This window comes from Budorcas taxicolor, chromosome 1 (assembly GCF_023091745.1).
Source record: "Budorcas taxicolor isolate Tak-1 chromosome 1, Takin1.1, whole genome shotgun sequence".
NCBI lineage: Eukaryota > Metazoa > Chordata > Mammalia > Artiodactyla > Bovidae > Budorcas > Budorcas taxicolor.
This window is the reverse complement of record NC_068910.1, coordinates 123,500,579-123,525,944: the sequence shown is the minus strand read 5'-3', so window position 1 is coordinate 123,525,944 and position 25,366 is coordinate 123,500,579. Positions and strand designations below refer to the sequence as shown.

Sequence of the window (25,366 nt, the reverse complement as noted above, 5' to 3'; positions counted from 1 at the left end):
AGGCATATATCTGGAGGAAAAAAAAACCTGTAACTCAAAAACATACATGCATCACAACGTTCATAGAAGTACTATTTACAATAGCCAAGACACAGAAGCATCCTAAATGTCCACTGACAGAAGAATGGATAAAGAAGATGGAAATACCTATGCACAGTGGGATATTACTCAGCCAGAAAAAAGAATGAAATAGTCATTTGCAGCTATATGTATGGACCTAAATATTATCATAATAAGTGCAGTAAATCAGAAAGAAAACTATAAATACCGTCACTTATAGTGAAATCTAAAATATGACACAAATGAATTTATCTATGAAACAGAAACAGACTCACAGGTATAGAAATAGACTTGTGGTTGCCAAGGGATGCAAGGGGTGGGGGAAATGACAGGATGGCAGGGGAGAGATGGATTGGGAGTTTGGGACTAGAAGATGCCAAGTGCTGTATATAGAATGGATAAACCATAAGGTTCTACTGTATAGCACAGGGAACAATATTCAATATCCTGTAATAAGCCATAATGGAAAAGAAAATAAAGCCACTTGACGTCTTACTGTGTCTTGCTGCCAGTCTTGGTTATTACACAAGTAATGAAGATGGCTATGGAACTCACTTTGCTTAGTGAACGTATAATTGAGGTATTTTCATAATGCTACACATTTTATTGACTATGTGATCACAGATATTTAAGCTCACCTCATTTCAATGTTCTGGAGAAGGCAATGGCACCCCACTCCAGTACTCTTGCCTGGAAAACCCCATGGACAGAAGAGCCTGGTAGGCTACAGTCCATGGGGTTGCGAAGAGTTGGACACGACTAAATGACTTCACTTTCACTTTTCACTTTCATGCGTTGGAGAAGGAAATGTCAACCCACTCCAGTGTTCTTGCCTGGAAAATCCCAGGGACGGGGCAGCCTGGTGGGCTGCCGTCTATGGGGTCGCACAGAGTCGGGCAAAACTGAAGCGACTTAGCAGCAGCAGCAGCAGCATTTCGATGTTCACACTTTTGCTAGTGTTTGTCATCATCCTTGGATGTGTCTGGTGACCCAGTACAATGTCACCTGGCACCCTTTAACTAGACTAGGACATACTGCTAACTAGGCCACGACATACTGGCCTTTATTTTACAGAGAATTCTGAAAGTATCTCCCAGTTACTGCAAATAATGACAGAAGCAAAACAAAAGGGACTATGTGCAATAACATTCTCCCCCTAGTATTCAGGGAGTCATCCTCCAGAAGAGGTTTCCTGTTATTTAGCAGCAGATTCATAAGCTCCCTTATCGCCCCCCTTCCTCACCCACACTTCTTCCCTTCCTCCCCGCCCCCTCATAAGGACTAAGGCACTTGACAAGCCTCTGGCTCAGCCTCAAGTGGTTTCTTTTGAAAGAAAATCACTGATGAGTAGATTACAGCTGATTGGAGATACCTGCCTGAGGGAATTTCCTAAGAACTGAGCGCAGACAAGCCTCCCCCAAGTCTTAGGAAAGTTGCTACTTCTTCATTGTGGATGACTACATGAAGCAGATTTTGCTCTGAACATTAGTGATAAATGACTTGGAAGCAAGAGGAGACTTTCTTTTACTTGCGTGATTTCAAAAGGAAAAAAAAAAATTCTTTACAATACACTCCAAGACTAAGTCTGTCTTTCCAGTGGAAGGAGGAAATGTAGGAAGTGACTTTTCTGAAACAAGACAGCATGCCTCCCTTCAAAGGAACAGAGAAATCCGGGTAGTAAGTCCAAGTTTATGGAAAACTGATGACATGGTTTTATAAGGTCAGAAATTTTGGCATTCTCAACACGTCTGTAGAGATGTGAAGGGCAGAAAGAATAATGAATTCAGGATTCAGAGGGGACCTGGCAGGGAGTGTTATCTGAAACACAACTAGGTGTAAAACTACCAGTTAGATGGAAACAAAAAGAGGAAACTGAGTCTAACACACTGACTTGGAGATAGATAAAAGTCACATTGGCTGTGTCATTTGGGGATACCATTTAGGATATACTCTCAGTCACTTGGATGAACAGGGACAGAAGCTTCTTGTTCCTCCTCACCCTCTCCACATTGCACCAAGCCATATAGGTCCTTACATGCAGTAGGGATGCTCTGTGTCAGCAGGGCTGGAGAAAGAGAAGTCCGGTGTAGGCCCACTTAACTTGGGAACCCCTCTGAGAGGTAGGCAGCAGGAGCCTTCCAGGTAGAGAAGCAGCCCTTCTTCAGTGAGGTCTGCCACTGCCTCTGATGGCACATGTAAGCATTAACTGTCTGCTACCCTCTTCATTTCCCTTCTCAATCCAAGCATTCTAGTGCTGGCTGCTGCAGGAAATCCAGCACAGTGCTTCTCCAATTCTATGTTAAGAAAGTTCGGGGTTTTTCAGGGTTTCTTTTAAATTTCCAACCCATACCTTGAACTGGTGAAATGAAAAAAAAAAAAAGTCTAAAATTTAAGTATTAAGTTTAACAAAGATAAAATTATTTTGTCAAATTGTGACAAAGGTTTCTGAATGCTTACTCTCAATTTCTGTATCTATCTTGTCTCAGACCGGTAACAAAGTTCACCAAGTGGCCCCACTTGGTAAACCATGCCTTGAGCCCTAGAGCACGTTCTTTTGACAATTAGAATAGACGGACATAAAAATGTCATTAGACAGCCCTAGGTTAGAACTGGAACATCAGCTAATATCTGTCATAAAATAGTCACCCAGGAGAGGTGAGAGCCATATGAGACACTGAAGGAAAGCTTAATCTCTAGAAGAAAACTGATGTTGAAACAGAGAAAGAAATGATGAACAGGTGAAATAGATATGCAGGAGCATGGACAAAGAAATATATAGACATTTATGCCTGCTTCAAAAATAAAAATAAGTTTAATCAAGATACTGAAAGACTGAATACACAATCAGACTGTGGCCAGACCATATATAAAAATAGAACCTTTTTTATATATGGAACTTGCCCACAAGTCCAGCACCCTGCCCACAAAGTCAACCAATTATTTACAATAAATAACCCCAGAAGACAGTTGGCTCTAAGTTAGACTTGTAGGAAGCCAGACTGCCATCTCTGGAGATAATCAAAGCTAAACAATAACTTAAATAACATTCACTCAGAAACAGACAGGACTTGATCAATAACTGACAGATTCCCTAATTTTTGTCCCTTTTTCATCTCAGAATCAACCAGAAGTCAGACATGCATCTCTAACTAATCACACAGGATGCCCTGCTTCCCAGTAGCCCACTTATTGCTTCCCCAGGACAACAGCCACCAATCAGGGCATTCCAGAGGCCTTCCCTTTCTTCACTATAAAGCTGCCTGCCTCTGGGTCTCACCCTAACTTAGAGTCTCTACCAAAATGCATATGTCAGTGGCTGACTCCCTTGCCATAGCACGCTCTGAACAGTCTTTGGTTTTCTCATTTAGTTGGCCTTAATTTATTTCCACAAAATGCTTATTTTTGTTTGGAGACCTCAGGGCTGTTCATAATGGATAAGCATTTCATAGAAATCTGCACATTCTTAATAATGAAGTCCTATCAGGAAGTCCTGTCAAGCCTGTTTCTAAAATGTAACCCAAATGGATTCACTACTCCCCTATCCCCAGTCCCATTGCTGGAATCCAACAGACCAGCCATGTGCTTTGGATCGCCACAATGGCCTCTTCACTGCTCACCGCTTCCTCCCTTGCTCATAAAGCAGCCAGAGAGATCTGCAAATCCAGTACATCATTTCTCCTCCGCTTAAGCCTTCAAATGGCTTCTATCCCACTCAGAAAAAAATTCAAACTCCGATAACATATGGCATACTCCCTCTCCGGCCTCACCTTGTTCCACCCCTCCTGTCATCCACAGCACTCCAGTTACACTGGCCTCCTCAAATGTGCCAAACGTGTACCCATCTCAGGGCCTCTGTGCCAGCTGTTCCCTCTGCAAGGAATACTCTTCCCGTTGACCTCAGCATGGCTGGCTGCTTTCTGTTTAGATCTGAGCTTAGCAATCACCTTTGCAGAGAAGCAAAGGAAACAGCTGCTCTACCGTAGTCACCCAGCCACTGTCACGTCACCTGATTCTACCTCTCTGGATAATGCTCACCACTACCTGAGACTGTGCTTTGTTAGTCCGTTTGATTCTCTGTTTCCCTCTACCAGAGCAGGAATCTATCTGTCATGATTATCCACTGTATCCCCAAGCCCAAAAAAGGCCTAGAAGCAAACTGATGCTCAATAAGTATTTGTTGAACAAATAAATGAAGGAATTAAAAATTGAACTGCCTGAGACTTTGGACTCTGGTAGGTGAAACAAATTCTCCTTCATCACATCCCAGCTCAAATCTAACTCCCATTAACTGAAGCACCCAAATCAATTTCCAGCTTCTCTGGAAAGTCTTCCAGTTCCACTCAAAGGCTGTGCTTTTTCTCTTCCTCACATATAGCTCTGTCTGAAAGGTTCGTTTGAATTTGGTCACATCCAACTTGAAGCCTGCTGCCTAGTCCTGTTAAACTCTTCCTTTGCTTCTTTTTCCAAAATTACTTGTTTATTTATTTGTAATTTTGGCTGCACTGGGTCTTTGTTGCTGGGTGCAGTTTTCTCTGGTTTCAGAGAGTCAGGGTTACTGTCTGGTTGTAATGTGCAGGCTTCTCTTGTTGTGGAGCATGGGCTTTAGGTCCGTGGACTTCCGTAGTTGTGGCACACAGGTAGAGTTGCCCTGTGGCATGTGGGATCTTCCTGAGCCAGGGATCGAACCTTGTTCATTGGTAGGTGGATTCTTAACCACTGGACCAGCAGGGAAGTCCCTTCCCTGCTTCTTACTGTAGCACACGCACAAGTCCTACTCAGCAAACACACACTGCACTCCATAAAACAGTGCAGTGAACATAGTGAAAACTCAGTGACCAGCTGTTGAATAAATTTTCTCAGATGCATATCAGGTAAAACTAGGATAACATAAGGCTAAGTTGTAAAGGACAGAGCCGGTGATGAATGAGGCCAAAGCAGAGATCTCAGAGCACTTCCTCAAATCCACATGGATTCCTTCTTGGGGTGATGGTCTGTGTTACCCATTGCCTGTTCACTGGTTTGTTCTGTGCAAAGTTATCTCATCTCTTTTCCTAAGATGCATTCTGTGCTCCAAAGGCAATGCCATGCATGGCTTAGGATAACGTTATTAAAGACAGGCTTATAGGCCCAGTGGGCAGCCAGCCAGAAATTGCAGCTTGAATGACATTTTTTTTGTTTGTTTGGCAAAAAAAAAGCATTGCTTCACCACCCTGGAGCTCAAACACCAGTTCACCCAGTTGGTGAAAGCTTTTTGCTATTTTATTGAAATTATATTCCTGAAAACTCATATAGTGGTTGCTCCCATAGAGTCTGGTTTGTAATACCACTCTTTCTGAAGTATGTAAAAGAGCTAAAATAATGTTTTTAGGAGTGAATTTTCAAAAAAGATCAGCAATTCCACAGGTTACTCCGGCTTTTTTTCCCATCTGCTGTGACAGCAGGTGTGATTTCACAAGCCCACTCCCATCAATCATCCTCCCCAACCTGTCTCTGGTGCCTGACAAGGTGTTTATGTGCATAACATGGAAACCATCACTAGATTCTGCAAACGAGTAAGGCTGCCTTTCACAGTCCTCTAAAGGAAGACTTCCATGGAAACCTCGGTGCTGGGTTCAGGTGGGTGATTTACTGAATCTCCACAGTGTCACCTGCTTCCAGGAGTTGCAAACTCAAAACCCTTCAGGGGCAAGTTGGTACTATGAAATTCGGAAGCATCCTAGTATAAGACAACAGAGTGGAGAAAAAAGTGGCCAAAATGCATAGTGCACGCTCCATCTTAAAAAAAAAAAATGCATTCGCTTTACAGAAAAATGTGCTGGCTAAACCCAAGTTTAATATGGATAGGCATCACCAGTTTTCAATCTCTATGCTTCTATTCAGTCAGTATCCTAGCCTGAGGCCCAAGCACAGATGCTTTCCACAGAACTTGAGAATTTATAAAATTATGGACAGTGGAAACTGGAAATGATCTTAGAATTTACTTATTTCAACTTCATCTTTTCAAGTAAGGGAACTGAAACCCAAAGGTTGATAAACCAATCAAAGTGTGCATAGCAAGCATGTAGCAGTGTCAAGATAAAACTCTAGTCTCCAACTCCAGGTCTGATGATTTTTCAGCTACTTGCCATCACTTTTCCTATGTGTTAGTAACAACCTTAGGCTTCATGTTAGCATGCTTAAAGTGAATATTGCTTTAAAGCTATTACAACATTAATAACAGTAAAAGATATCACTTTAAAGCTATAACAACAGTAATATTAATAACAGTGATAGTAACATCTGAATAGTAAAAGTTCAGATGACAGAGACTGGATTAAAATGTTATCGCATCCCTAGTGGCTCAAATATCTGACTGCAATGTGGGACATCTGGGTTCTATCCCTGGGTTGGGAAGATCTTCTGGAGAAGGGAATGGCAACCCATTCCAGTATTCTTGCCTGGAGAATCCCACGGACAGAGAAGCCTGGTGGGATACAGTCCATGGGGGTCACAAAGTGTCGGATACAACTGAGCAACTAACACTTTCAGTAATTTTGTCATTTAAGATAACAATAATGTTTAAGATGTGTTTCACAGTTATTTTACATGATAAACAATGACTATAAAATTAAAATTTCAACTATGCAAAAGTATGTGTGCACGTGGACAAAGACAAGAACGAAATTTGCAAAATGAACTTAGAGTAGCATGATGATACTGTCATTCTTTTAAAAAAACATTTTAATGTGTAGTAATATTCCCCGTGGCATTTTAGATTATTCTCTTTAACATAAGAATTCATTTTAATCTCAAGGGTAGTCATTTACCACTTCCTATCTTCTTCCTTATTAGCAAAACCTCATATTTGGTTCAGCTATCTAGGAAAAGCCTAAGGAGAATGTCCTAATAGATCTGTCAATAGAAATGTTTCCATTCCCTTTGCTACTGATTGGCTGAAGCATGGACATATGATATAAATCTGGAAAGTGAAACACAAAAAGAATTTGTGTAGAACTACTTGGAATAGGTTTCCTAATCTTAGTAACAGGCCTCTTTCTCCACTTCTGGATGTTGTTTGAGAATATGAACACCTCTAGCTGCTGCAGCCATTTTGTGACCATGAGGCAAGCCAAACTAAGATCAAGACCTATAAACTGAGGCTGGCAGAGCAGAAAGATAGAAATGACCCCTAAAGAGTTAGTGTAAAGTCACCTACCTCTTGTACATATTTTCTTGTAGTAATCAACTCCTTATCATTTAACTCAGTTGAAAAGGAAGTTTCCTGTTGTCTTCCAAAGCCCCAGCCAAAATAATAAGCTTAATTCTCTCCTCTGTATTTTGGGGAGTGTAGTGGGATGCCTTTGTGGAGAGTGGAGCATACCTTATGTTTTCTTCTCCTTTCCTCTTGCTAAGGCATAGGCAGCATGACTACATTCAAATTCTCTGGTGCCTCATTTCAGGGGTGTGATCAAGAAGGATATAAGCACAATTCTCGTGCCTGAGCTATCAGTTATGGTTCTACTAAGCCCCCCAATATGACCAGAACCTGATGACCATCAGCACTTTAATCTGACATCTTTAAACCATAAGAGAGTTGAAACCAATGTGAGAGAGAAATCCTCTCTTAAGAGAAAATAAGATAGAAAAGAGGAGGAAATGAGCATTTCTAGGATAGGCATGCCACCCAATAAATCTGAAATTTTAAAAACTCCCCCAAGAGCTCTAGTGATACCAAATATCCTTGTTTGGATGCTTGTATTTGTCCTATTTCAAACCAGCTAGTTTGTAATAATCTGTCATTTTTCTTTACTCTGAGAGTGACTGTATTTCAATCACAGTACTGCAGTAGGCTATCTGGACATCAATGACAAGTTTGCAAAGGGGCTGTGGAGGGGACAAAAGCTACCACTGAATGCAAGATTATTGTTATTAACATACAAAGTTCTACAAGTCTTGTCTGCTAGGGAGAACTGAACTTTGGAGGATTAGAAAATGTAACCCACAGAGAACAAACTGCAGATACATTTTATACATGCTGAGAATCTTGAAAAATCAGATATGAAGATAAAGGAGCTCCTTTGTGCTCGAGGGCAGGGATCAAACTATTATAAAGGCACTTACCCAAGAAAGGCATGGTGTGTGAACACTCAAACCTCAATTTATGACAATAATAATAGTTTATTTCTAATGGGAGAGAACATTTCCTCCTGGGAAATCCTAAAGGGTTTAAAAGAATTTTTACAAAATAAACATATATTTTTCATAGGCATTTGCAAAAAAAAAAAAAGCACAACCTATCCTATAACAGAATGTTATCAACTATGAAAAAGTTAAGGAACATCTATTAATCCTCCATCTTATTCCCCACAATGCCCTTCACCTCTTAATGTAAACCAGTTGAAACATGCCACACCTAGTACAGGGCTTCTAGGCCCCTTCTGCTTTCTTAGGTATCTCTCCTTCTGTCATAACATTTCTCCTCCATCTCCCGCATCTCTACCCCCTACATACATCCTCCTAATTTCCAGGAGAGTGGTAAGAACAAATGGAAAATAAATAACAAACTCTTCCTGTTGTAAATGTAACTTTTAGCAGGCTTGTTCTTTACACCAGTGCTTCTCAAACTTTAATGAATAACCTAAGACTCTTGTTAAGACAGTGATTCTAGATTCAGCAAGTCTGGGGTGGTACCCAAGATTCTCCATTTCTAACAACTTCCAAAGTAAAGTTACCATTGCTTCTCCTGGTCCATGGCCCAATACTTTGAGTAACACAGTTTTATAAAATCAGTTATATAAACAGCAGCTGAGACTCAAAAAAAAAACCCACTCTAAATAATTAAATGGCAATTGCTTCAGAATGTGATGGGATTTGATAGAATTTGAAATGTGCTGTTCTGAACACTAAATATGACAAGTGCTCTAAAGACTGAACTCAATATATTACCTATTGCCATATAGTAAAATTATTGGCTTAAACCAGTATCAGACATTTATAATGCTCATGAATCTGAAATTTGGGCAGAGCTTTGCAGAGATAGCTTGTCTCTGTTGTACATGGCGTCTACTGGACAGCTCAACTGGAGATTAGAATAGCCACTTACAAAATGACTTACTCTTAGGGTTGACAAGTTGATGCTAGGTTCCAGCTGGAAGCTCAGCCAGGGTTGTGGGGCAACTGTCTTTGGGGTGCCATTTCCTTCTCCAGATCTTCCTGACCCAGGGATCAAACTCACATCTTCTGCACTGGCAAGTGGACTCTTTACCACTGAGCCACCAGGGAAGCCCTCTTTGGAAGATACAACCTGCCATACTCATCAACCCAAATTCCTTTTTAAATAAATGATGAGTTAAATTTTTCTAATTCTATTCCATCCCCATTCCCATTTGTATGTAATTCGGGGAAGAAGAAAAGAAATCAAATATTGGGGAAAGTGAGAAAAAGGTTAAAGAATGAAAGATTATCTGATGGAGATAGGAAAAAAAAAAAACCAGGAAGAAAATAGGTAGAAAAGTGAAGACAGAAATATAAAAAGGGAGTAAGATGCAAGCAGACAAACTTGTGCTTGCATGCAAAAACAAAGGAAAATATCACTTATTTACTTCCTACTCTTACTCTCCTACCTGAAAAACAGTGGAATGGGTACTAATCTGATTGGCTGGGAAGCTTATATTGTAACTTGCTGCCATTTTCTGATAGAAAGGAAGAAAGACTGGAGCACCATACTAAACAATAATAAATTAATTGAACTATTTTTCTCTTTAGCACATTTATTACAGTAGCAGAGTGAATTCAAACATAAAATCCAGGGCTTTCTCATTTATGGCAAGACCACTACATCACCGGTGAGGCTTGGGGGCAGGGATTGGGACGATGCGACCATACTATCTGGACCACTTACTACGTTTGCCAGAGTACCTTTGCACTCTGCAACTGGAAGTCTGATTCCAGTGAAAAACATGCCAAAGGGCTATTCATTGATGGTATTTATGCAATTTAAGATCATCGTGACAATCAAATCTACCAGTTCACACTGAAAAATCCTAGTTACCTTGACCTTGACACCGAGAAACAAAATGTTCCTCTGTTTATACAGAGCCCTGAAAATTGACTCCCCACATTGCCTCATTTGGTCTCCACAGTGTCATGCTGAGTATGAGCTCTGTGGCAGCTTAAAGTGATGTCAGAAAGTCATGTTGCACTCAGTGGTTGGTGCTGAAGGCAAGATTCCTGTAGAGAAACCGAAGAGTTGCCACCCTGGAGCCAAATTTCAAAGACTTCAAAGAAGCATTTCTACCACAAAATTCACACCAATTCCCTTTCAGACAAAACTCCTGAACACGCCTATGTATCAGAAACCTACCACCTTTTAACTGTCGCTCTAAATCCCCCAGTTCAGCTTCAAAAGATGAAGACTTCCTTGATGAAGCACTGATGACTGGTACATGAGCTGTTCCAGTTATGCTATTGAGATGGGTTCCTGGAAAGAAAATGAAAATGATCTATATTTTTCTTGATTTCTGCCCAAGCATGTCTGTTTTGTAGGCGTTCTGGAGTCCTTCCCAGAAGGCAATCTCAAAATCTTCAATGCCAAACATGAATAAGAGTTTCACTCACTTAAAAGAATGAAACTTGTTCAGTGTTGTATGAATGGAAAGTGCCAGATAAAAGGAGCAATTGCTGACTGTCACCTACACTGAAATCCTGAGAAAAAGGACCCCTCATTCATCCTCCCCTGCCCATTCTCTAAGGCACTGAGTTGACTGCTTAGATGTGTGACTTTGGGCATGTCAGTTAATTTCTCTATCTGCTGCATTATCAGGCAGGTTCTTACCATGGAGCTGCCTGGGAAGTCCTTGGATGGCTTCAATAGCATAAGTTAATTTTCCCATAATTCTGGAGGCTAGAAATCCAAGATCAGCTTGTTGGCAGGTCTGGTTTCTCCTAAAGACTCTTCTTGGCTTGCAGATGGCTACCTTCCTGCTGTACCTTCATGTGGCCTTTTCTCTGTGTCTCCCTGGTGTCTCTCCCTCTTCTTATAAGAACACCCATCAGATTGGATTAGACACCCCATAATGGCCTCATTTTTACCTCATCACCTCCTTAAAGATCTTATTTTCAAATAGAGTCACATTACGAGATTATGAACTTGAAAAGGATACAATTCAATCCACAACAGCCTCTGTAAAAATGGGCATCATGAGGATTTATGTAAGATACAGATGGGAACATGAATTAGAGGATGCACTATAAATGATAAGTCACCATAATATTGTATCATTGAATATCATCATTTTTGTCATCATAATTATTATTCTGTATGACTTATTGGGGGAAGATCCCCTGGAAGAGGGCATGGCACCCTACTCCATTCTCACTTGGAGAATCCCATGGATAGAGGAGCCTGGTGGGCTATAGCACATAGCATCACAGACTTGAACACGACTGAAGCGAATTAGTATGCGTGCACACATGACATACGTCAGACTCCTGAGAAATCTAAATATTCCACTTTTGAGACAACTGTAGCATAGCAGTTAAGAGAACGCACTCCAGAAATAGTTGATGGCAAGATCCAGATCCTGGCTCTACTACACGTTAGCTGTGTGATCTTCAGAAATTTTCTAAGTCTCAATTTCCCTATTTATAAATTAGGGATGTAAAAACATTACCTACCTTTTAGAGTTGTTGAAGGGATTAAAAGAGAGATAGCAGTAAAATGACTGGCTACTAGTACATGCTCAATAAATGATGACTGCTGTTAAGAGCCATACTTAGACCTTGCTGCTGCGGCCTTTCTCAGCCAGCAGAGATCTCTATCGTAGTCAAACGAGGACTAGCTTCCCTATGACAGTCCACACTGCAGCTGCCAAACATATCCACTGCCAGTGGAGAGGGTAGTGAAACAGTTCCCACCCTTTCTGAAGGAAGGAAAAGAAGTCAAAAACAAGAAAGTAGGGGATAGTTAGGATTTCATGGTTAAACATTATATGAACAGGTGACCATGAATTAAGATTGTCTAAATTTTAGTGCTGCTTCAGAAACTGACTTTCACTGACTGTCCTTCATTGCGTCTCCCTTTAATCAGTTCTAAATTTTTTTTTTAATTACTCGCATATACCTCAGAGGAGCCATAAGAATGAATTGGCAAATGTTATTGTAAAGTTCTCCGAAAACAAGTAGTGCCGCTAAATAAACATTTTAAATTTCTCATAGTATTAAGCTTATTTCATCTTTATCACCAGTTACATGCCTTGATTTTGCTTCCTCTGTAATATATTTCCTTTAACCTTCTTTTCCAAGACAGGCTTACACCTCCAAGTTCAATTATTCTGTCAGTTGTGTTTTAAATTGTACTGATTTCTATTAACCACTTGTGGTATCAATTTGTTGATCTGCTCATTCTTCTGAACCAATCATCTTTACACCCACCAAAAGCTGGAATGACAATTAAACTGAGAAAGGTGAGAATTATTCAAAAAAAATTAAAGCCATAGAAGTAAAGACAGTGGGAAACTGAGATTCAAAACAGCATTGAGGGGAAAATACACATGTACTAAAAAGCAAAGCACAAAGCACGTAGAGGCACAGAGGGAAAAGAGAAAAGCAAGGTAGAAAACGGATTCTGCTTCTGCCTGCTACACTTCTCTTTCAGCACCAAGGACAGAGCTTCTGAAGGGCTGACCCAAGCGACACTCAGTTCAGGGTCCCTCCCAAATCCTCTAGAGAAAATGATGCATTTGAAAGCAGTCATGAAACATGCAGTAAGATCTAATAGGGAAGCTGGAAGAGCAGCACACAAATGATTTCACCTTAGAGGCAAAAATGGGTGATTTTATTTCTGTTCATTTCCACAGTTTCTGTGTCCTGAGAATGGCAAAGTTTGCTTTGCTTGGGCAAGTCTGCTGTTCATAAATGGTTATAGGAGCTGAAGTGCTAAACCCCACCGCCTCCAGAAATCAGAAGAAATTTTCAGGGTAAGTAGTTTTATTTCATTTCTAATTTAATACACAGTGTTTTCCTAAGAGGTTATTTAAGCAGCTTGGGGTTCTGTGGTTCTCTGAGACTATACATTACAACTCTATACCCTCTCTCAAAAACCTGAACCCCTGAGGAAACTGTTTTCATTTTCTCCTCATTTTTTGGACAGTAGGAATGTATTTTCTTTCTCGTTTTCCCCCCAATATTAGATCTTCATGGGCTCTAGAAACTATATCAAGGCAGACTTTTAAAATGAAAAATAAAAAGCTGTTACTATTCCTGAGATTTGTATGGAAGTTGATTATTTTCCTCTTAAGGGTTTTACTTAATTGAAAGGGTCTGTTATTTTAAACTCCCCAATTCAGCACCCTGGTAATCCAGAGCTGAGGGTTTGGAGAGGCACTGTTTTCAATGGTTTATTTTAAGTTAGGCTGCTTCCAAGTCAGAATCCAATTATTCCCAACAGAGATATGCAGTACTTGAGATGATGATTGTGTATGTTTTCTTTAATGATGGCAGATGATTTTGAGGATATTGTTGTTTAATTGTGGGACTTTCATTACTTACAGTAGCTTATTGGGTCAATGGAAGTTGTTGCAATTAGGCATTTGTTCCAGTTCATGCCTTCAGTTTAATCAAATACTATCAAAATGAATGCACAAATAATAAGGCAGCAATAGCAAGTGAGACTTGGAATCTAGACACATTCTGCATCCTGCTTGAAGTTTATAGGTGAAGCCGTTTGCTTACTGACACCGAAAGGTCAGTAAAATGCCTGTCCTTAGGTAAGAGTGAAGAATTGCTGCTTGATACAGCATTGGATTTCTTGTAACCAAAGAGAAGCAGATACAATATGAGAAAGATTCTTACTCAGACACTGTTTATTTATAGCTGAACATTTTCAAGGGTCTGCTTGGCCAGCAGTGTGCAGAGGTGTTGAACAGAGTAAATACTGACAGCATCAAAATGCATACCTGATATTAATGAACCTATACAGAAGTCTGCTTATTATGGAATGTGAATTAAAACAAATGCCAAGTAGACTTTACCCAGTACTAAACTCAGTTTCTAATACATTGCAGTTGTCATCAATCAATATTTGCTTATTGATTGACTAATCCATTGAGTTCCCCATTTTACCTCTGACCAAAATAGTAGGATATTCAGATATCAGAATTTGTGATGGAAAGTGGGGACGCTCTGCTTTAATGGGCAAGTTTAATGAAGAAAAAACTATATTACCTTAGCTACTGGATCTCAATAACCAGGCATGATTTTTCTCTGTATATTTGCCAACAATGTAAATGTGCCCAAATATATAAATAAGCTATGGATTTCAATTCACTTATGAATCTTCAGTAGGAACATAAATTAGGCACAATTTTGAAGAATAAAGTGCCATAGAAATGCTAAAGACTATCTCTGATGATAATGACAATGTAACTCCCACGGTGCCTACGTGCAGTGTGCACCTGCGTTGTCTTCTCTGAGCTTGGTCAGGTCATGTGCACAAGATACTCTGAAAAAGTGAGGTTTTAAAATTAGCCCCCATTTCTGGCTTGTCTCTCACCTGAATAATGGGGAAGTTAAGAACATGGGGCTCTGGAAACAGACAGCTCTTGGGTTGAATCAGCTACATAATTACTGGTGTATGACCTCAGTGACATCCTTAACCTTTCTGTTACTTACTTTCTTCATCTGCAAAAATGGCGATAATAATAGCACCTATTTCTTTCATCAAGTTGTTATGAGGTTTAAATAAAATAATGCTTATAAACAAATAAATTAGTCATGATTATTAATTTTTTCAGGCAACATAGCAAGTCTGAATTGAATTCCCAAGCCAGAAAAGCCTTGGAGACTAGAGATCAGGATGTAACCGAGTGAAAGTTCAGAGATGGCAAAAGACAGGGGTCTGTGACACAAGTAACTGGTCTTGCAACCCTGTTGTCACCTGGAAATGATTGCCCATAGCTACGGCCACCCCCAGAATGAAAGAAAGTGAAAGTGAAGTTGCTCAGTCGTGTCCGCCTCTTTGCGACCTCATGGATGGTAGCCTACCAGGCTCCTTCATCCATGGGATTTTCAGTGGCAACCCATTTCCAATACTGGAGTGGGTTGCCATTGCCTTCTCCAGGAGATCTTCCCAATCCAGGGATTGAACCCGAGTCTCCCACATTATAGGGAGATGCTTTACCATCTAAGCCACCAGGGGAACCAGCATAGATACATTAAATAAGTCACAAATTTTGGATTTAGGAAGACACAAGATTAAAGTTGGGCTCAACTCAGACCCCTATATTGTGAAATCCTGGGAAAGTTACTGAAATTCTGTCTCAGTTTCTTAATCTGTAAAAAGAAGATATCAGTATCCACCTTCAGGGTTATTATAAATATTAAAATGAGGTGATATCTGCAAAGTACTAGTGCCTAGTACAGAGGAGCAGCCAGAAGTGGTAGTGACTCTTATCTTCAGAAGGAGGTTAAGAACTCAAGGTGTTTTTGTTTTTGTTGTGTTTTGCTTACTCCATGTCCTCAAAGAAAGAAAACAAATAATTAAAACCGTATAAATCTTAATGAGCAACTTCCTAACAAACTCAAATGGGAGTCTGGTATGGAACCAGGAGCCCAAACAGGCAACGGACAGATATTCCAGGCAGACTGTGGTTCCACACTGAGGGACAGAATATCATCAAAGCAGAATGCATGTCATAGCTCATGGGGGCCTGACCACACAATGTCCCTCTGATTTTTAAAGCAGATTAGACACTCACTCAAAGAGATGCTGTATAATCATAAGGGATTTGATTTAGGTCATACCTGAATGGTCTAGTGGTTTTCCCTACTTTCTTCAATTTCAGTCTGAATTTCTCAATAAGGAGTTCATGATCTGAGCCACAGTCAGCTCCCAGTCTTGTTTTTGCTGACTGTAGAGAGCTTCTCCATCTTTGGCTACAAAGAATATAGTCAATATGATTTCAGTGTCGACCATCTGATGATGTCCATGTGTAGAGTCTTCCCTTGTGTTGTTGGAAGAGGGTGTTTGCTATGACCAGTGAGTTCTCTCGGCAAAGCTCTATTAGCCTTTGACTGCTTCATTCTGTACTCCGAGGCCAAATTTGCCTATTACTCCAGGTGTTTCTTGACTTCCTACTTTTGCATTCCAGTACCCTATAATGAAAAGGACATCTTTTTCGGGTGTTAGTTCTAAAAGGTCTTGTAGGTCTTCATAGACCCATTCAACTTCAGCTTCTTCAGCGTTACTGGTTGGGGCATAGACTTGGATTATCGTGATATGGAATGGTTTGCCTTGGAAATGAACAGAGATCATTCTGTCATTTTTGAGATTGCATGCAAGTACTGCATTTCAGACTCTTTTGTTGACCATGATGGCTACTCTTTTCTTCTAAGAGATTCCTGCCTGCAGTAGTGGATATAATGGTCATCTGAGTTAAATTCACCCATTCCAGTCCATTTTAGTTCGCTGATTCCTAGAATGTTGACATTGACTCTTGCCGTCTCCTGTTTGACCACTTCCAATTTGTCTTGATTCATGGACCTAACATTCCAGGTTCCTATGCAATATTGCTCTTTATAGCATCAGACCACTGGTCATTCAGGTATGACCCAAATCAAATCCCTTATGACTATACAGTGGAAGTGAGAAATAGATTCAAGGGACTAGATCTGATAGACAGAGTGACTGATGAACTATGGACAGAGGTTCATGACATTGTACAGGAGACAGGGATCAAGAACATCCCCATGGAAAAGAAATGAAAAAAGCAAAATGGCTGTCTGAGAGGCTTTACAAATAGCTACGAAAAGAAGAGAAGCAAAAAGCAAAGGAGAAAAGGAAAGATAAAAGCATCTGAATGCAAAGTTCCAAAGAAAAGCGAGAAGAGATAAGAAAGCCTTCCAGAGCGATCAATGCAAAGAAATAGAGGAAAACAACAGAATGGGAAAGACTAGAGGTCGCTTCAAGAAAATTAGAGATACCATTGGAATATTTCATGCAAAGATGGGCTCGATAAAGGACAGAAATTGTAGGGACCTAACAGAAGCAGAAGATATTAAGAAGAGATGGCAAGAATACACAGAAGAACTATATAAAAAAGATCTTCATGACCAAGATAATCATGATGATGTAATCACTCACCTAGAGCCAGACATCCTGGAATGTGAAGTCAAGGGGGCCTTAGAAAGCATCACTATGAACAAAGCTAATGGAGGTGGTGGAATTCCAGTGGAGCTATTTAAAACCTGAAAGATGATGCTGTGAAAGTGCTGTACTCAATATGCCAGCAAATTTGGAAAACTTAGCAGTGGCCACAGGACTGGAAAAGGTCAGTTTTCATTCCAATCCCAAAGAAAGGCAATGCCAAAGAAGGCTCAAACTACTGCACAATTGCACTCATCTCACACGCTAGTAAAGTACTGCTCAAAATTCTCCAAGCCAGGCTTCAGCAATACATGAACCGTGAACTTCCAGATGTTCAAGCAGGTTTTAGAAAAGGCAGAGGAACCAGCGATCAAATTGCCAACATCCGCTGGATCATGGAAAAAGCGAGAGAGTTCCAGAAAAACATCTATTTCTGCTTTATTGACTATGCCAAAGCCTTTGACTGTGTGGATCACAAGAAACTGTGGAAAATTCTGAAAGAGATGGGAATACCAGACCACCTGACCTGCCTCTTGAGAAACCTATATGTAGGTCAAGAAGCAACAGTTAGAACTGGACATGGAACAACAGACTGGTTCCAAATAGGAAAAGGCGTATGTCAAGGCTGTATATTGTCACCCTGCTTATTTAACTTATATGCAGAGTACATCGTGAGAAACGCTGGGCTGGAAGAAGCACAAGCAGGAATCAAGATTGCCGGGAGAAATATCAATAACCTCAGATATGCAGATGACACCACCCTTATGGCAGAAAGTGAAGAGGAGCTAAAGAGCCTCTTGATGAAAGTGAAATAGGAGAGTGAAAAAGTTGGCTTAAAGTTCAACATTCAGAAAACGAAGATCATGGCATCTGGTCTCATCACTTAATGGCAAATAGATGAGGAAACAGTGGAAACATAGTCAGACTTTATTTTGGAGGGCTCCAAAATCACTGAAGATGCTGATTGCAGCCATGAAATTAAAAGACGCTTACTCCTTGGAAGAAAAGTTATGACCAACCTAGACAGCATATTGAAAAGCAGAGACATTACCTTGCCAACAAAGATCCATCTAGTCAAGGCTATGGTTTTTCCAGTAGTCATGTATGGATGTGAGAGTTGGACTATGAAGAAAGCTGAGTGCTGAAGAATTGATGCTTTTGAACTGTGGTGTTGGAGAAGACTCTTGAGAGTCCCTTGGACTGCAAGGAGATCCAACCAGTCCATTCTAAAGGAGATCAGTCCTGGGTATACTTTGGAAGGAATGATGCTAAAGCTGAAACTCCAATACTTTGGCCACCTCATGCGAAGAGTTGACTCATTGGAAAAGACTCTAATGCTGGGAGGGATTGGGGGCAGGAGGAGAAAGGGATGACAGAGGATGAGATGGCTGGATGGCATCTCCAACTCAATGAATGTGAGTTAGAGTGAACTCTGGGAGTTGGTAATAGACAGCGAGGCCTGGTGTGCTGCAATTCATGGGGTTGCAAAGAGTTGGAGACGACTGAGCGACTGAACTGAACTGAACAAAGAGATGCTACAATAAACTCTAAATACTGTGTAAGAAATTAAAAGGCTCATTAAAATTTGTAAGTAGTGTGATATATAATGATTCTTGAAAGACTAAGACCAGCAATAATCTTCTAGTCCTTGCCTTCTCCACTTTCTCACTTCCATCCACTCTTAACTAACACCCTTCACTGAGGTCATCAGTAATCTCCTAATTTCCAAGTCCACTAGACACTCTGCAATTGTAGTTTATTTGACTCCTTCCCCTATTCCCACTTGCCCTTAAACAATAAAAGCTACAATATTTTAAGTGAAATGTGCCGGACATGATGTTAGAGCCATGATTCTCAATGGGGAGAGCAATTTTGCCCCACAAGGGACAGTGACAATGTCAGAGACTTGTTTCACTGTCACCTCTGGAGGGAGGGCCATGTTACTGGCATCCAGTGGGTAGATGTCAGGGATGTTGCTAAAAGTCCTACAGTATAGAAAACAGTACCCCCTCACCCCAACAAAGAATTTTCCAGCCCCAGTTGTCAATAGTGCCAAGACTTTGCATGTATAATTTTATTTGATCATTACAATAACCTTATAGAGTGGATATGATTGTCCTCATTTTGCTGATGAGGAAATCAGGCTATTGTTATGAATTACTTAGAGAGTCAAAGAATTGATGGTTTTGAACTGTGGTGTTGGAGAAGACTCTTGAGAGTCCCTTGGACAGCAAGGAGATCCAACCAGTCCATCCTAAAGGAGATCAGTCCTGAATATTCACTGGAAAGACTGATGCTGAAACTGAAACTTTGGCCACCTGATGTGAAGAACTGACTCATTTGAAAAGACCCTGATGCTGGGAAAGATTGAAGGCAGGGGAAGAAGGGGACAACGGAGGATGAGATGGTTGGATGGTATCACTGACTCAATGAACATGAGTTTGAGTAAAACTCTGGGAGTTGGCCATGGACAAGGAGGCCTGGTGTGCTGCAGTCCATGGGGTTGCAAAAAGTCAGACACAACTGAGTGATGGAACTGACTGACTTAGAGAGTGACTTTTTTTTCCCAGCTGGGCTGGGTCTTCATTGCTGTGTGTGGGTTTTCTCTAGGGGCAGCAAGAGGGAGCTACTGTCTAGTTGCGGTGCATGGACCTCTCATTGCAGTGACTTCTCTTGTTGCAGAGCTTGGGCTCTAGCCTGTGCAGGCTTCAGCAGTTGCAGCATATAGCTTCTAGAGTACGGGCTCAGTAGCTGTGGCACTCAGGCTTAGTTGCCCCATAGTATGTGGAATCTTCCCTGATCAGGGATTCAATCCTTGTTCCCTACATTGACAAGCAGATTCCTAACCAGTGGACCACCAGGGAAGTCCACTTAGAGAGTGAATATTAAGTTCAGAAATTCTCTAGACTCTTTACTTCTCCTACCGGAGAACAGTTTACTTGATGGCATATCTATCAAAAGAAGAAAGAAAAAAGAAAATCCAGCCCTGTTCTGTGTTATATAAGCAGTGCTGCTTAAAAAAAAAAAAAAAAAAAAAATCCTAAATAAAATCTAAGGAGGGAGGAAGTTGAAACAATTAGCTGAGAAATAGGGAGTAACCTAGCATCTCAGTCATTTTCTGCTTTCATCTCCCACACCCACAACCCATCAGGAACTGCCTGGGCAACCAAGGCTTACCCCACAGCTACGCTAAAGAATCTAAGACTAGAGATAGTGTAACGCAAAAAGTAAGTACATCAGAAATTGCAATGGTGATTCCAACATCAGGCTCAGAATTGATTTTCAGAGTCAAGGGTTTCCCTTCATATAATTAGTCACTGACACTCAGCTGTGCTATTTTTAAGCAGCTGCCAAACCTCAGCAGAGTAAAATGTCCAGCACAATGGTAACAAATATCCCAAGGTTTTATGCTTCCGTCCTATCCAAAAGATGAGATAAGGCCAAGACATCACTACCCAACTGCAGACCCCAGGAAAATGTGATTCCTGGCCACTGATTTCCAACATGGCCTAGTTGCAGAAGCAAAAACGTTCCAGGCCTGAGCCTGTCTCAAAGGTGAAAATATCCTTGAACAATCAGAAAGCTTTGTATTTTTCCAAAAGCTCTTGGCAGTAACAGTGCTATCTCCAGGGTAGCGGCTGCCCTTCTCCGAATAATGAGAAAATTATAATTATTATCAAAAATTATTATTATGCTTTAAAATATATTTAGTGCAAACAGTGTGCCAAGACAAAGAACGTTTGTTTTTTTTTAAACAATCCTTTGAATTCATTCCAAACTGCTCGCCCCTTACAATTAATTATTTGTTCACTTTAACACTTTCACATTCCAGGCTGAAACATTCAAAATGAGATACAAAATGACAGCCAGGAATAAGCCAATCTCCAAATCAAAGGAGAGCTGCAGTTAGCAGAATTGAGAGCAAATGCTGGCCACCAAGCCGGGTCCTGGAGCAAGAATTCCCATGGAGGCCCATATACTACATGTCTACATAGTTTAGTTATAACTAACAAACAGTATTGAAGGAGATGCTTACTCCTCCTGCCTTAATAAAGGTACCTTTTCAAAAACCTGGAAGGCCAGGTTTGAATTTAGGATCCAGGCAAAATGTGAGAAGGCAGGAGAAACTACCCCACTCCTCATCCTGTCCCAGGCGCTCTGTCTTCTCTCCCCATCTCAGGCTACCTCCAAGCTATTCATCCAAACTCCCCCAAACAGCTACCCCGGGGGCCCATGGGTCCCAAACATATGCCGCAGTCTTCCTTCAGGGTGACAAATCCAAAATGAGGCTGGTGCTGCCCTAGAAATAGGGTCCAAGCAGTCTGGGCAGAGAATCCTGTGATCTTGATACCAAGAGTATGGTCTAGAGGGCCTCCCTGGCGGTCCAGCGGTAAAGCATCCTCCTGCCAGTGCAGGAGACACGGGTTCAATCTCTGGTCCGGGAAGATCCCACATACCACGAGGCAATAAAGCCCGTGCACCAAAACTATCAGGCCTGCGCTCTAGAGCTCAGGAGATGCAGCTACTGAAGCCCACTTACCCTGCAGCCTATTCTCTACAATGAGAGAAGTCACTGCAACGAGAAGCCCGCACACCACACTACAGAGTAGTCCTCGCTCGCCACAACTAGAAAAAAGCTTGCACAGCAATGAAAACCCAGCATGGCTATAAATTAATAAATTAATTAAATTACATATTACACATGCATATATATACACATATGTACACAGATAGATAGATAAAGAGCATAGTCTAGAAAGGGAATGTGGACTCTGAGTGGTTCTGCTCCTTAGTGCCATGGGAAGGCACAGCTTCATCCTCTGGGGAGGTTATGACCAAATGGGGTCCAGAGTGAAGGCCTCGGAAGCACAGAGACCCCGGGAAGCACTCTGCCCAGGTCTCAGGGTCATGCTATAGGCTACAGGCTTTGTGTTTTCCCAGCATGTGGCATGTGGGATCTTCCCGGACCAAAGGCACTGCTACCCTTGGCACAAAGGCATTTCCCTCTTGTCCCCCATGGACACACACAGCTGGCTTTAAGGGCCCAGAGTCCCTTCTGGCTGCAACAGGTTGGTGTCGTTGGCCAACTGATGGGCTCTGTTGCCTTTCCCACTCTACGTCAAACGTCCCCACAGTTGGAAGGTTGGCTTTTCCTAGTGGGTAGTAATATGACAGCTACTATGGCTTTCAGATGCCGAAGAGCACTGGAAGGCCTGCATGCTGGTTCCCTAAGAAGCTGTATGATTTAAGATATGTTACTAATCTCTCTATGTCTCAATTTCCCTGTTTGAAAAGTGAGAGCATTGAACTAGGTCAGGTATCAAAAACTGGTGACATATGGTTCATTGACCCATGGATGCGGGATATTTTTTGGGGGGATGGGAGACTTCATAAGGCTTAAATATTTTTTAAATTAGTAATGAGTCTTTAAAAGTTAGGAAGCTTCAGGAATTCCCTGGTCATCTAGTGGTTAGGGGGCTTCCCCAGTGGCTCAATGGTAAAGAACCGGCCTGCAATGCTAGGGCTGCAGGAGATGCAGGTTCAGCCCCTGCATCGGGAAGATCCCCTGGAGGAGGGCATGGCAACCCACTTCAGTATTCTTGCCTGGAGAATCCCATGGACAGAGGAGCCTGGGGGGCTGCAGTCCATATGGTCACAGAGTCTGACAGAAAGCAACTTAGCATGCACGTACTAGTGGTTAGGACCCAGCATTTTCACTGCCGTGGTGTGGGTTCACTTCCTGGTCTGGGAACTAAGATCCCAGAAGCTGTGCAGCACAGCCAAAAATATAAAATGAAATAATTAGGAGGTTTCAAATAAAATTCCACATGTGGGTTTTTCCTAAATATAAAAACCACTATACTGCCTCTAAACCCCATTACTCTTCAGACTTTCTCCCATAACCCAGTCTCCAAAACCACCATGTCCTACTACCTAAGACCCAAGAGAAAGAATGGTAGACTGAAGGAAGTGAAGAGAGACAGAGGGAGGCAGGGGAGAAGGCCAGTGCAGGCAATGGGAGTGGGGTGAGCAGGAGGGGAATAAGGAAAGCGGAGTGGGAAGCTACGAGAAAAGGACCAATCAGAGAAAAAGAGCTAACACGTCACTTTCTAGCTGTTGGGCATGGCTATCAATGTCTTACATATATTATAACTCATTTAATCTTCACAAAATCCCTATCTGGACAAGTTCCATTATTTCCCCATTTCACAGAGGAGGGAAATGAAGCTCAGCAAGGTGAAGTGACGTGCCCAAGTCCCCAGAGTTAGGAAGTGGTAGACTTGGGGTTATAATCCTGCAGTGGCTACCCAGCTCACTCAGAGCCCAAGGGAGGTTCTTTCAAGGGCCCTGCATGACCTCTCAACCACACCCCTCCACTCTGCCCCTGCCTCACCTGGCTCCAGGCACTCTGGTCTCCCTGCAGCCCCTTCCCCCCACCAGCCGCTGCCTTCTGTACCTGCTGTTCCCCCTGCTTGGCTCTGTGCAGTCGGCGTCCTCAGGTCCTCCAAGTCATGACTCAGTGATCATCTCCCTGAGGGCTTCCTGATTACTCAAGTTAAAATCTGCACTCAGAACCCTTACTGGGTGTCTAGTGTGGGAAAGTCACTATGTCCATCTAGATATTGGTATAGGAGAGAGACACTGTGACTTCCCCACACTAGCAGAGAATTGCACACACACACAATCCTCATCCTATCCTCACCTCCTTCCCTAATTTATTGTTCTTCAAAATACATATCATCATCGAACACACCGTTGTCATTTTTTTTAGTCTCTAAGTTGTGTCCGACTCTTTTGTGACCCCATGAACTGTAGCCTATCAGGCTCCTCTGTCTGTGGAATTCTCCAGGCAAGAACACTGGAGTGGGCTGCCATTTCCTTCTCCAGGGGATCTTCCCCACTCAGAGATGGAATCTGCATCCCCTGCAATGGCAAGAGCCACGACTGAGCCCCCTGTGAAAATCTTCATCAGACAAACTACATGTTTGATGTACCTTACTGCTGTCTTCTCCTCTGGAATGGAGGCTTCACAAAGGCAGGGATTTTTATCCCTTTCCTCACTGCTGTATATCCAGGGCTTGGAATAGTGGCTGGCATATAGAAAGTGCTCAATAAAATATCTGTTGAAGAAATAAATCGAAAAATGTACCCAGGCAAGTCAAACTCCAAAGAGTCTAATTTGACTGACATTGTTTTCTATCTCCTCCCAGGAAACGTGTGGGGGTTACCCCGCTCCCTCCAGACGATGGCACCTCTCAACCAGCTGGGGGGCCACATCAACGTGACCTGTGCAGCAGAGAACTCCACAGGGGCCGGCCGGGCCCGCCCGCACGCCTACTACGCCCTCTCCTACTGCGCACTCATCCTGGCCATCGTCTTCGGCAATGGTCTGGTGTGTGTGGCTGTGCTGAAGGAACGGGCCCTGCAGACCACCACCAACTATCTGGTGGTGAGCCTGGCTGTGGCGGACCTGCTGGTGGCCACCCTGGTAATGCCCTGGGTGGTGTACCTGGAGGTGAGTAGGTCGCACGTGCAAGCTGCCCATGTGACCGTGCTTGTCTTTGTCTTCTTCCCTGAGCATCTGGCGCCTGGGCTCAGAATGCTCCCTGCCATGATGCAGGGTCTGGGGAAGGAAGGAGAGTTCCTGTTACTCTCCCTTTCTCGAGGGAACTGAAGGTCCTGAGAGCGGCATTTATTCAGCGTTACTTGCCCACGCCAGAGACAGGGAGCCGGGAGTGATTCTTCCCCGGGCCTCCAGCATCCAGGTGACTGGACCTGAGTAATGGGATTCATCCTACAAAATGCACCAGGTTTACTCCCCATGTCAGTCATGCTGCAAAGGCATGGAGGGTTGGGGGAGGCAGTCCAGTGGCCATCCTCATCAGTGTTTCAATATACGAATACCTAGGGGTGAGGATGTGCAGCAAGGGCAGAGGAATTCTTTTTTAATGAAATCTTTTTTACTGAATGAGAGGAAACAGGAAACGGGGATGGGAAGGTAAGAGAAACGGAGCAGAGAAAAAGAGAGAAAGAACAGTCTGCGAACGGATCAGACTGCTGATGGCTCAGTGGCCCTTGGACTCGGCGCTTTCCTCCTGGGTACCAGCTCTCCACACTCTGCTTCCACAGGAAAAGACCAAATTTTTATTTTCGATGCCTGCATTAATAGTACAGAGCCCTCAC

The 25,366-nt window shown here is 42.2% G+C and overlaps 1 protein-coding gene across 1 annotated transcript in view; it reads left to right on the top strand.

The window, feature by feature from the left end:
* The first annotated feature begins 24,428 nt into the window (after positions 1 to 24,428).
* DRD3 (dopamine receptor D3) overlaps positions 24,429 to 25,366 on the top strand; it is a 45,992-nt gene continuing 45,054 nt past the window's right edge. The window contains exon 1 of the mRNA XM_052647037.1: positions 24,429 to 24,698. Coding sequence (XP_052502997.1) covers positions 24,429 to 24,698 — 270 coding nt within the window. The remainder of the gene's footprint in view (positions 24,699 to 25,366) is intronic.